The 12901-nt window shown below is 40.1% G+C and overlaps 1 protein-coding gene across 3 annotated transcripts in view; it reads left to right on the plus strand.

Moving 5' to 3' along the window:
- Positions 1–12901, plus strand: part of USP22 (ubiquitin specific peptidase 22) — a 95932-nt gene that overhangs the window by 32054 nt on the left and 50977 nt on the right. The window contains exons 1-4 of one of the 3 annotated variants that reach the window (XM_032703912.1): positions 1713–1827; positions 5500–5591; positions 12124–12237; positions 12789–12833. In XM_032703912.1, coding sequence (XP_032559803.1) covers positions 12159–12237; positions 12789–12833 — 124 coding nt within the window. In that variant the 5' untranslated portion in view covers positions 1713–1827; positions 5500–5591; positions 12124–12158. Of the gene's footprint in view, positions 1–1694; positions 1828–5499; positions 5592–12123; positions 12238–12788; positions 12834–12901 lie in introns of those variants that run through there. The other 2 variants (XM_032703910.1, XM_032703911.1) reach the window with 2 other exon arrangements.

Here is a 12901-nt window from a genome sequence, read left to right on the forward strand (position 1 = left end):
TTTAGTGATTTAATTCTTATTTTTAATATGAAGAGAAAAGGGTACTTCTATATTGACAAGCAAAGAAATAGTAATTTCAGATTAGTCTGTAAAATGAGATGTATCTCTATATGTTCTCTGTAGCTCTGAGCTGTTACAGAAGTTCAGTTACTCTTAAGCATATGTCTGAATGCAGTTAATTTTGTCTGAGATGAAAAATGAATTTACTGTGAATGAATTTCTACTGTCTGTATCTTCCAGTCAGATGGTATTGGACCTGAATTGTTGTTATTGATGTGGTTGAGCAAAAGACTTATCCTCAAACTCTCTCCAGTCTTTTGCTAGACAGAGTGCTTTTAAAAATAATTTGTTGAAGTACCTGAGTTTAATGCTGGGAGAAGGGTTTGGGTGTTGTTGGCTTAGGGTGCTTCAAATATGATTAAGAGTCAGAAAGTGTATTTAACCTTCTAATTACTTTTTTGTTCTTAAGGCCTACTTGTTAAAATGTATTGTTATCACAGACTGACACGTCAGACGTATGTGCTTATTAATTTCCAGTGAATCACAGCAACTTTCATCACCCACCTCCCCAGTCTGGGTTGTTTTGGGGAATTGTCAGTACATCGTGTTCCTCTCCTGCTTCAAAGCCAGTCTGAGAGTGGCAAAGGCGACTTCTGTAACTCTGACTGGTGTGGATTTGATGCTGTGCCACTGTTTTGTGGACCAGTGTGGAGTAACCTAATGGCTGGATCTGGCAGCATTTCCCAGCAGATAAATGGAATGTCATAAACCCACGTGCATTTTACTGTTCAGGTTGTATTACAGCTTTTGAGTGGATCGAGGGAGTCGGTGCTGTGAAAACAGTTCTTACTGTGGTTTCACCACCCAAATTCCTGCCTCATCACCCCTTTTCCCTCCCTACTGGGTGGCTTTCCCTGGGCTCTGCTGTTCATCTAAATCTTCTCCATCTCCCCAGTCCCTCTAAATTTACTAACTTGACCAAAGCTTAGTGTGAGTCTTTACCTCCTGGGTTGGCAGCTGAACCAGCTCAGCCAAGGGACCCATTGCTGCAGGGTAGGGACTGTGGGTGGAGGGCAATTCCAGAGACCTGAGCAAGAGCAGGTGGATCCAGACCTCAGTCCCCTGGTTATCAGCATCCTGGTGGGATTTTATCCCATGCTACACTAGCCATAGTGCCCAGAGGTTTTGTACCAGCAGGAATGTCTGTGGTGCACAGGATGAGTTTGGTGGAGGAGCTGGAACAGTTTAATCGCAGAGGAGCAGCAGGTTCATTTCACACACATCTTTCTCCTGGCTTGTACATGGCTTTGCAGGTCATTCTGCTGAGACATGGTTGGTGTGGGAGCAGGAATGCCCATGTGGAGTGAGGACACAGTAGAATTTTTGGTGTATTTTAGCAGCAGTCCCTGCTAACCCTGCTTGAAGTGTTCATTAATACAGGCTGAGAGCTGTGAGCGAGTTGACTGTCATCTGCTCCTAATGAGTTCCCTATCAAGGTTTGGGAATGTTTTGGACAAAGGGAAGAGTTTCTTCTGTTGATATGTCCAATTGGTGGTTTTCTCATGTGGGGATAATAACTGTTTCCCTGCTGGTCTGCAGCGTTCCGAAGGCACCGAGTGAAAGGTGGCAGGGAGATCTGCGACTGGGAAATGCGTTTCTGTCACTCACATTCTGTGTCTGTTTTGCCATTTCAGGCAAAGTCGTGCATTTGTCATATGTGTGGTGCCCACCTGAACAGACTCCACTCTTGCCTCTACTGTGTCTTCTTTGGCTGTTTTACAAAGAAACATATTCACGAGCACGCGAAGACAAAGCGACACAATTTAGGTAAGTTGTCACCCTGATGAACCCGCTGGTGCTTTGTGAGTCCCTGTGTTATCCCTGTCAGTTCCAGGCCAGTAAGGTGACGTTTCCTTGTAGCTACCTTGTTAGGCAGGGAGATAATTTTATTGGTGCTTTGGGTTAGTTTAGTGGCGTTATTTTAAACTTGGTGCATGAGCTTTTATTGCATCACTGTTAAGTTTTTGTTCACAGCTTAAAACCTGAGTTATTACTCTTTAGTACCTTTTATTTATGAATTAACATCATGTATAGGGAAAATTAGTAAAACTGTGAGGAGGGCAGAAGGTTGAGGTTTTTTTTCTTCAAGTGTTAAAAATGGTGGGTTTAGTGCCTGGAACTAGAACATTTATTTCAGTAAACTTTATTTTCAGGAGGTCATGTTCACTTTTTTTCTTGCTGAGGAAAAAACAGTCATTCTGATCACAAAGAAGACTAATCAAGTAGCAATCAGAATTATTTAAACTTTTGAAGTTTTGGAGTTTTGTTGAGGTTTTTTTTCTTCATTTTTCTGTGTTTCTTTTTTTTCCAGTGGGGTCAATAACCCAAGTAATAAGAAAGCAGTTTAGTTGATATGGAGTACCTTTCCCTCAACCATCTCAAACTTTGGTAAAATGCCAGCAAGTTCTTCTGTTCTGTCAGCTTTGGTGCTACATAATGTTCAAAACCAAAAGCATTCAGTTTTGTTTTAAATTACCTATTGTCTATAGTTTAGAACATTTTAGAGTTATGATGCAAAATCCTGATAATTTTATCTTAAAATTCCAGTTGCATCAATATGAGTGTGCACAATTTTGCTTGGTGTGCAACTAAATTTTTCTTCAAATTAAAGTACGTTATTGTTTGTAGTGATATAAGAAACAGGGGAAAAAAAAAAAAAAGCATTACTTCATGACATAAATTTTCTTTTGACCAGTGTGGCCACCATTCTCAATTTAATTTATCCTAAGTGCTTATGGAACAAACTGCCTTTATTTTCCATGAAGACAGAGATGCTCCAGAAGGCCAACAGTGCTGTCTGTGTACTCTGTGCCTAAGAAACGGGCGTGTAAATTTACTATTTATGGAAAAGATGATTTAAACCAGCAGATCGTTATAGTTTCTTCCTCCATATGTGTCGAGAAAGAAAAAAAATTAGGCTCTACAGTGGTATAGTTTAAGTTTGTGAATGTCTTGAAAAACAGAATACTGGAAAATAGTACTGAATGTCCATAATGGTGTGACTGGGAGCACTGGGACTGTTCAGCTCACAGGAGAGATGGCTCAGGGAACCTCAGCAGAGGTGCAAATATCTGAAAGAGTGGTTAAAAAAGGTGGGGTCGGGCTCTTTTCAGCAATGTCTGGTGGTTGTACAAGAGGCAGTGAGGACAAAATGAAATACTGGAGACTCTGATCATCACATGACATGTTTTTACTGTGAGGGTGAGCAAGGGCTGGAGCAAGTTGCCCCAGGAGGTTGTGGAGTGTCTATCCTTGAATATTATTTGGAAGCTGGACGTGGGCCTGGGCAGCCTGCTCTGGATGGCCCTGCTGGAGCAGGGGCTGGACAAGGTGACCTCAAAGGTCCCTGCCAACCTCAGCTGTTCTTTCAAAACTGAAAAAAACCAACCCAACCCTGTATGGCATCTTTTTATAGCTTTTCTGAGAGTTTAATTTCAAAGAGCTTTAAAAGTCAGTTCATTAGAGGAAATTATTTTGGAAGCTTTACCAGCGCAGAAGTTCAAATTACTCGAGGTAAACTCGAAGGATTTCTGGTAAAGGGCCATATATATATATGTATATATATAAAACAACCTTTTGTGCAAATGTAAGTTTATGGCCAGATTTAAGGTTTAAAAAAATACTGTGCTAAATTGAGACTGTTGACAGTATTTGCCTGTTTGTCTGTGGACACTTTGTAAACACTGTAATATTTTTACCACTGAACTTACCATATTTATGGAGAACCTTTTAAAAAAGCTTTATAGTTGCCCGTGTTGTAAGCTGCTGTTTATGTATTTGGGAAGCTTAAATTCAAGTTAATTTGTGTGCAAGGTAGAATTTGCTGTTGTCTGCTGTAGTGAATTATCTTCTTTTTCCTTAAAGGAAACCAAAACTGGACACAGGAGGGAGGTTCTGTGAAGATGCTCTTGCTTAAGGATTGTTGTAGTTATTGTCATGGCACTAGACAATTAGGACTGTGTCAGATAAGGTAGTTCCCAAAAGGAATAGTCTTTAGATAAAAAGGGCAAGAGTTAATTATACAAGCCAAAGTGTAGAATACAATACTGTGTTATCCCAGAAAGGATTCTTTTACAGCTAAATATAACTTACTTGGTGCACAAATACACATGATGTGAAGGTTGTACACATTGACTGATTTCTAGTTTTGGAGCTTCCTTTTATCATCTCTTTTTTTTTTTTTAATATATGTTTTGGTGTTTAATTTCCAGCTGCATGTGAAATGAGCTGTAAAAATATTTCTATCATTTTGCTGGTGCTTTCGGTTGCTTCTCCTGCTGCAATTTTAGTTGGGGAAATAACATCTGATGGGCAAAAACAAGTTAAGTGCTTTGAAATTTCAAAATGAACAGGAATTATTTTAAAGCACTTGGTGACTTTTTGCTGAGCCAACATCAGTCTCCATGGAGACAAGCAGGAGCTGCACACTTGATCACAGTTGTAAGAAATGCCAGAGATTTCAGCTGTAACAGCTGTCTGAGCGTGGAAGTGGTGTGTTTGCAGCTCTCTGCTATATGTTCCAGGAGGCTTCAGCATCATATTCCAGAGTGTTTTTAAAGTACATCCCTTGTTTTCTCTGCATCCCTGAACAATCTAAATTAGACACTCACGCTCTGACCTTACAGTGATACCTGTGCTCTGCCTCTGCCTCCCTGTTCAGTGTATGTTAATCATATTGTACTTAATGTATTCCTTGAGTTGTGGATGTGGGTGACAGGGAGGTGAAGTAAGATCCATCTACAGGAGCTGCTTTTTTTAATCTCTGCATTGCACTGTCTCTGTTAGTCAATCACTGGGATAGGCTGATATTCCCACTGGGCTCTGTTTCTTTTGTGTGGAATTGTAAAATAGTGAGGAAAAAATCCTTATGGAGCTCTTCTGGGATTCCTGATCTTTTTGATGCTGTCAGATGTTTCCTTGTGCCCACGTGTAGGATCCTGAACTATTTTTAGCTTTTCTTATTGAACCTCTTTTATGATTCTCAACATCCTCTTCATATTTTAGTTCTAACGTGTCCATCTGTGGTGACTACTCTGGATTTAGACAGTTTGCTATACTAATTACTTGTATTCTTAGTTAATACTTCCATGACTTCTGTTTTGTGCTTCTTAATATGCTGTTCAACACTAAGCTGATGTTACTTAGGAGTTCAACTTGGTGGCTCCAAAACTTCTTCCCCAAGTGGTAATTGCTGCTTATCTCCTACCTAATTGACAGTGATTGGAGTTCCACTCTTGCTGGTGTTGCCTATTTGCTAAATAACTTGAAATCCTTCTGGAGGTTTTTTTTTTAATTACTCTAACTGAATGTGTGCCACCAGCATACTCTGTCATCTTCCTAGGTAATCCTTCCAAATCAGGTTCAGCATCTGGGGAATCTGCTGGTGGTTTCTGTCCTTGTAAAAATTGATGGTCTCTTCCTTCCTTATCTCTTCTACAGCTGCTCAATGAAGGAAAATACACAGTAACTTAGTCCCAGAGTAGCAGGAGCAGGAAGATGACTGTGAACAATAGCTCTAAAAGAGAAGAGAGGTTGGTGCTATAAAGTTCATCTCAAAACCGTAGCAGTGATTATTTTATCAGTTTTCCTGGTTGGGACTATAAAATCCTGGGCAGGCACCAAATGATGTTTTAGTGTTCTCTCTTTCTGTTACATAATGATGAAACATTTTTTTGGGGTGGGGGGAGACTATCACATGAGAAAACAGAATTGATGATTTTGAGAGTGGATTATTTATGTACCTTTCTTGGGAGTTTTCCTCTACTTTATATATATATATATATATATATGTATACACACACACACACACACACACACTTAGCTGCAAGAAAAGTCACTGGTATAAGGTTCAGGAAAGTCTGTTTCAGATAACCATTCTGGTTTAGATTAGTTAATTATGATATCAAAGCTCTCTGTAGAGCTATTTAAACTCCTGGTGAGGAGGGAATTCATGCACGTCCGTGCTGCGCTTCTCGTTGTTAGAGATGCACATTTAACACATGAATAATGTCTCTGAAACAGCATCTGATGCAGGTTTGGGTTGGATCTTGGTCTGCTCTAAGGCCCCGTTCTGGAGTTCAAGAGCAGAGGAAGGTGAATTAGCAGGGCTGAGGTTCAGTGGTTTAAAGACTGAACAAGAAATGGTTGGAAGACTGAAGTACCGTTCCATTTTTAAGTTCACTTCAAAGTTAGTCCTGTTGGAGTACATTCATTATTTATTAGATCACAGACTATTTGTTGAGGAACTGTTTTCTCTAAGTATATGCTCATGTGAGATTCAGTCCAATAAATACATTTGTGGTAAGAGGAATTGGGTGGGTGAGCCTCATAATAATGCTCACAGATTAGGTTGAGGATTTTTGGTACCATTTGAAAAGCTTCTACTTCCTCTAGAAAAAAAAATAACTCGTTTTTTTCATCTGGTTCAGAGGAAACATGACAGAAAAGCTGGTTTCTATACTTTAAGTTGGTCAAAGGAAAAAAATCTGGTTACTGCTGTTGGTGCATACCTGTCTGCTGACATTTAATATGTAGAAACAGAACACCTCTGTAAAGGAATGACAGTAAAACTTGTTTAATTTTCATTTGAGTTGGAAGGTATTGACTGTAGTGTTGATTCTGCCAGTTCTTTTGTAAACAGCAAAGACTTTCATTACACTCTGTGTGGAAGGGGCAGTTAAAGCTGGGCCCAGCACAGTGGAGTAGCAGTTTGGTTTTTCTGTTCATATCTAGGCTCAGAGAGGGGTAGAAGAGGTAATCTGGGCATTTTACCAGCCTCTTGATTTGACTTCCAATGCTTTACTTGGTGATGATGGTGTGGAGAAAAGTCTGTCAAGGAGATGAATGTGAATGGAGAACAGCACACAGTGTTCTGTACTTTTGTCAGAGATGCATTGTGTCAGACTAATATGTCTTATTTCGTAACATAACTGATTTTCTTAGAAAACAGGAAATACACTGGATCTAATTTGTCTGGATCTAGTGAAGAATTTGACATTTTGGCCCCCTGGAAATTATTACTTGAGGTAGAAGGGACAGGGATTGATCCAAGAATTGTGGTACATAAGAGGCAGGATAAAGGGAGGTTGATGATGAATTAAGTGAAAGCAGAACGTGTAAAACACACAGACTTTACTAGCAAAACCAGTCTTGGTTTGCTGCTGTTTTCTGGTAACTGAGGAGAAGGAATTGTCTGTGTGTGAAATTCCTGATGGTCACAAAGTTCAGAGGTGTTAGTTACACTGAGGAGGAGGGCTGGGTAGCCCTGTGAATTAAGTAACTTCATTGACAGCAGCAATACAAGTGAGATGAAATTCGATAGCAGAGGGTATTGTACTTCAACATCATATCCTTGTCAACTGGAGGATGATTGATTGGAAGAGGAGGAAAAGGAGGAAGGCATTTTGGATATACAGGTCAGTCACAGGGTATGTCTTTAAACCTCCTTATAGCCATTAACAGTATCTGCTGTTCTGGGATGTATTGTGAAAAGCATTGCAGGGCAATTCTCATCTGCTTATGTGAGGCACATTCCAGTGTGGCATTCCTGTGCCTTAGCACAGTCTGGCTTTGAGCCAGACTAAACTTGTAAGGAGGCAGCAGGATTGTTCACTGAAGTTGTCTTCTGGTGGGTGCAGGTATTAATGAACTCCTGCCAGCCATCCCTCAAAAGCTCCTTTTAGCATCAGAAATGACTCCCGAAGAGTTCTCTGTACACCTGGAATGTTCTTAGCCCTCAGAAAGCCAACCTCCTGAATATTTACCTGTGTGCAGCCAGCTCTGCATGTATCTGCTTGCCTCAGAACCAGCTACAAACTGCTGTGCAGTTCTGGATCTTGCTGCTGCTTTTATTGAAAATAGTGTTTCTGAGGTAAATCTCCACTGTTGATCTCATCTGTATGAGAACATACAGATGAGTGTAAGCAGTTTGTACCATATCATGTGAAGCAGCTCCAGACTTGGTGGTTGTGATTTGGGGATTCTGCCCACAGTTTAACAATTTCTCTCCTTTAAACCCGAATAGTATTTTGTGGGATCAAGAAGAGGTGCTTACACAGGAGGATTTCATTCTTTTCGGTTCAAAGGTTTGCTGCAAACAGGGGAGCTGTGGAAGGTTGTAGGGTCAGAGAAGGGCAGGAAAAAGACTGACAAAAGATAAAATATATTTTATAATAGGGCAACTTTAGTATAGGAATGCTACAGCCTCCTCTTTAGCATATTGGATGCATGGACACGTGTGTGTGTGTGTGTGTGTACAATACATGTATTTCTGAATGAGGTCAAGGAGCTGGAGTTAATATTCTGCATATAACAAAGTAACATAAAATGGTTTGATACGCTGTGGTTCCCCTAAATTAACAGTTAAAAGCATTTTTATATCTAGACTCCATAGGGATATTGGACGTTTTTCCTTCATCTTACCTTTCCTGGACTGAATTCACATGGAGATGTAGGATGATACTCTAAACCATCACAGAGGCAAGTGTACAGCACAGAGACTGCCCATTTGGCTCCTTGTTTCAAGCACTTTTGCAGGATAGTGTTGGCTGCTTGCCATGTTTGGATTGCAGGCAAATCAAGTTTAAACATCAAAATTCTAGATCCATATGGGGCCAATAGGCATCTTGGAGACTGCAGGGCACAACCCACAAAAACACTTAGTTGAAGTACTTACAGAATAGAATGGTTTTATCTCGAGTATTAGGAGAAAATACCCTTTATCTTAGATACTGAATGTGAGAGGGAAGGATAGTGCTTAACTACGGCCATAATTTTTAATGTATATTAAAAGATCAGGTATGTGAGGCTGCATTTTTGGCAAGAAAAGGGAGTTTGGGGTTTGTTTTTGTTTGATCCCCCCCCCCCCCAATAAATATCTACAGTTCTCAGTGGTTGGATCACCATTTAGCAGGATTAGCCCTTCTTCCACCCCTTTTCCTCCCTTCTTACCAATTAAGGAATTGTGACCTGTGGTGCAGATTCCGGGTGCCAGGGAAGCCTGAGGAAGGCAATTGAGTGCCTGCTTTGTGCTAATAGATCAGATACAAGAACCAGTGGAGAGCTGGCTGAAGTTTAGCAAATCACTTCTTGGGAACTTGAGCCAATTAGCTGGACTGGGTTTAATGATTAACACTTAAGGTGAGAAATCAGGGAGCATGAATTAGCTTAGGATGTTGGATTAGAATAGTCTCAAAGAATTACCAATTTAGCCTCCTTTGTTACAGAAACTGAACAAAATATGGGTGACTTGCACAGAACACAAGAGTGTGTTGATTTGAGATTGATAATATGCCAAGACTGAGTCACAGAAATTCACAGTGGAATTCATTTCAATACAGGTAAAAACTGATCTGAATTCTGAGTTGCTGCTGGATGTTTTGTTCTACTTGAGTGCAACCAGTGGTCCAAGGGAGATGATACCAAAACATGATTCACAAATACCTTGTATCTGATGGAAGTATCCCATCTCCAACTGATGAAAGTCAGTTCTGTTCACTTGAACAGCGGAGAAGTTTTGTGTGGATTTTTGTCCTTTTGGTGTGTTGTAACTTAGTGCAAAGGAATTGCTCTCCTTGGAAGACTTTCTGTCAGTAAGACAGTCCCTTCACTGGCTCCTCCATTCTTCTTCACCTCAAGATGACCAGAATAAGAAAGTTGAAGTGTATTTCAAGGGAAAAGAAATCAAATTACACTAGTCTGAAACAATTAACTTGCAAGCTTTCCTAGTGGACTCTTTTCCTGAGCAGCCACTTTCTGGCTTTCGTGAGAAACTCCCGCCCTTCCTTCGTGCTGTGACCAGGCCTGTGTGGCGGCCTTGTCACTGGTGCTTGAGGTAATTTGTCCAAACCCCACTGCAGTCATTAAAAAGACATTCCAAGTGCTGGCATATATACAACTGTATTGTTCCCATAAGTGTGCTGGAGAGAGGATATTTCCTCAAGAGCCCTTAATCAGGCGCGGGACAATTACGGCTTTGACTGCGCCGGTGTTTCTGTTAAACCTTGTGGTTCTTTGCACCAGAAATTCCTCCTGCTCTGAACAAATGGTTTGTGGAAGGAGGTCTCTTGCTGGTTTTGGTCTTGACATCTCTACTTCATCGCTCATGCATGTAAATCCAGAAAGAAAAGGAATCCTCGGAGCGCAGCCGTGCCTGTGTGTTCTGATTGAAACTATTAGTGCTCACAGCGTATTTATTTACTATTCTGCCAGCCCTGTTCTATTATTTGGAGGGGAGGGAGCTGTTTGTAGGCTCTTTTAAAAAAATGCATGGAGAATAATATTTGATTTTGTGTTTTAAGACCAGTACTTTGGAGTTTCAGCAAGTTTTTTGTAGAAAACTGTGCAGAGCTGGTCATGCAATAGATGATGGAGGAAATGTTGTAGAACTGTAATACTCTGTAGCTTGTGATATATCACCCCCTCAGTTGCATAGTGTTTTTTTACTGATCTCCACCACAGCTCAGTGTTGTCTTCTTTTGGGATATTCTGCTAAAGGAGTTAATATTAAGTCCTCTGGGTATCAGAGTGAAAATTCTGGTGTTGGAACATTACACAAGATAATGAAAATCCTGGTTTTGTGACTTTACATGAGATATTGCAAACAGTTTTGTGCTCTTCCCTAAACTGAGTGTGGTCCAAACAGACAAAAGAAAAGAATGAAACACATAAGCAAGGTGAAAAACCTGTTTAAAATCATTGTTATTTATTGCATAATACGAGAATTAGCAAGCGATTTGACACAATAATTGAAAAAGTGATTTTGGAAGAGGAGAAGGAGGGGGAAAAAAAAGGTTGCACAGGAGTAAAGGAGAGAGGGGTAACAAGTTATGAGGGGCTGGAGGCTCTGAAGGATGGAGGAGATGGGGTTAGAAAGGAACTTTACCAAACCTCACCACGAGCACTGTCCCACTGGCAGGGCAGCACAGGGACTTCACCTGTGTTTGCCTGCTGAGATCCACGGCAGAATTCCTGCTGCTTGGAATGTGGTTTGGCTTATTTAGCACTTCAGAGCAATTCAGTGCTGTTTCTTGCAGGCCACCTAATGTGGTAATGGTTTCCTGTGTTTAAAACAAATTTCCACTGTAGTGAGATTATTTTAATAATGCTGTTTATCTAGGAATAAGAGGAATTTGGAAGCAAAGTGAATGGAGGCTGTACACTTGGGGGAGAATGGGGATGTGTTTCTCAGCTGTTTGCTGGTGCAGATTGTATTGTAGTAGCTGGCTAAGGATTTGTTAGTGCCCACTGGTTGTTTGTTGGTTTTTGTTTTTTTAATTGTGGCTTTTTTCCATATCACTGTAGTGAAAATCAGCATTTTGCTGTGATTGGTTTGCACTTATTTCTTCCATGATATGTGTTGGAGCAAAATGGCATTTCTCGGTTAGGTGATTTATTTTGTTTCTTAGCTTTCTTTTGTTTAGGGTGATGTAAGAAAAGTATTTTTAACATTGGTCATTGTTCATTTGTGCATTCTAAAAGGGTGAATGAAATGAGAAATCGAGAGAGAAGTAACCTGTGGAATGAACTATTCTGGAAAACCATTCCCCTGGACAAGTGTCTTTGAGTTTTCAGTGCTGTCTTGTGTTTGAGCCTTCATTTGGATTTTAAATAGTTGCTTTCCAGTTATTCTAATGGCTTTAAAGTTTTAGGGAAAGACAGCTCAAACTTGCATATCAAATCTTCCATTACTAGTTCTGCGTGTGTTGTGGTTCAGTCACCCTCGTGATGGCTCTTGGTTACTTACATGTTTGAAAGGTAAATTGTGAATTACAAACAACTTGAAGGCAGATGATGCTTTGTTGTCCTGCACAGTTTTCTTGCTGTGCCAGAAGCAATTGAATAACTCGTAACAAAACTGGAAAAATGTCTGGGGTTTTCACTCCTTTTTTTTTTTTTTTTTTTTCCCTCCACCCCCCCTTTCCAGATTCTAAGGTACAGATTTTTCTCTTTTTGTGGACTGCTTAGAAGAAAGAATGCCTGACTTGGAAGCCTGCTTTAAAATGCCTTCTGGTTTATGAACTCACATCTTTTTCCCTCCTCCCCGACTTCCCTTCTGTTTTGCAGCCATAGACCTTTTGTATGGGGGTATATACTGCTTTATGTGTCAAGATTACATATACGACAAAGACATGGAACAAATTGCCAAAGAAGAACAACGAAAAGCTTGGAAATTACAAGGTTTGGTTTTCCTGCCTGAATTTCTTGTTTCTGTTTTTAATCATACCTGTCCCTCCCATTTGTCAGTGGCAAAAAACAGTAAGGGGAAGAAAGAGCTCTTTAGAGAAAGTAGTGCAGGCCGTGGGAGAGATGTTAGATGTTACTTTCCAGGAGTCAGACTGTGGGTTTAACATGTGCACCACACCTAATTGTAGCAAAAAATCTTTATTTTTAATTGCAAAAAAAAAAAAAAAAAATTCTAACATTAATCCTGCAAAACTTGCATAAAATCAAGAGTCAGATCTGTATTAGGTAGCAAATGTAACAGTCTGCTCATTTAGGCTTATTTATGTGATACAGGCAATAAATCTGTTCCCCTCACATGAAATGCCACCCTTGTCTGTGATTTTTTTTTTCTTTATTTTTTTTTTTTAATAGAACGTGCCAGCTTTACTTACACACCTGTGCTTTCATGGTACATGCACAGTGTCTATGTAGAAGTATTTACACACAAATATATGTACACACATTTGTTTTATTCAGTTTGCTTTCCCTAATTTTTTCTTTTTTAGCCTTCACCCCAACAGTGGTTTCTCACTACCAGTGTACAATGACAGGTAAGAGGCGTGGGCTGGCGACGCACCTCACTAACAAGCGTCCCTTTGCTGATTATCCTGCCATTTTA

This window comes from Chiroxiphia lanceolata, chromosome 16 (assembly GCF_009829145.1).
Source record: "Chiroxiphia lanceolata isolate bChiLan1 chromosome 16, bChiLan1.pri, whole genome shotgun sequence".
Lineage (NCBI taxonomy): Eukaryota > Metazoa > Chordata > Aves > Passeriformes > Pipridae > Chiroxiphia > Chiroxiphia lanceolata.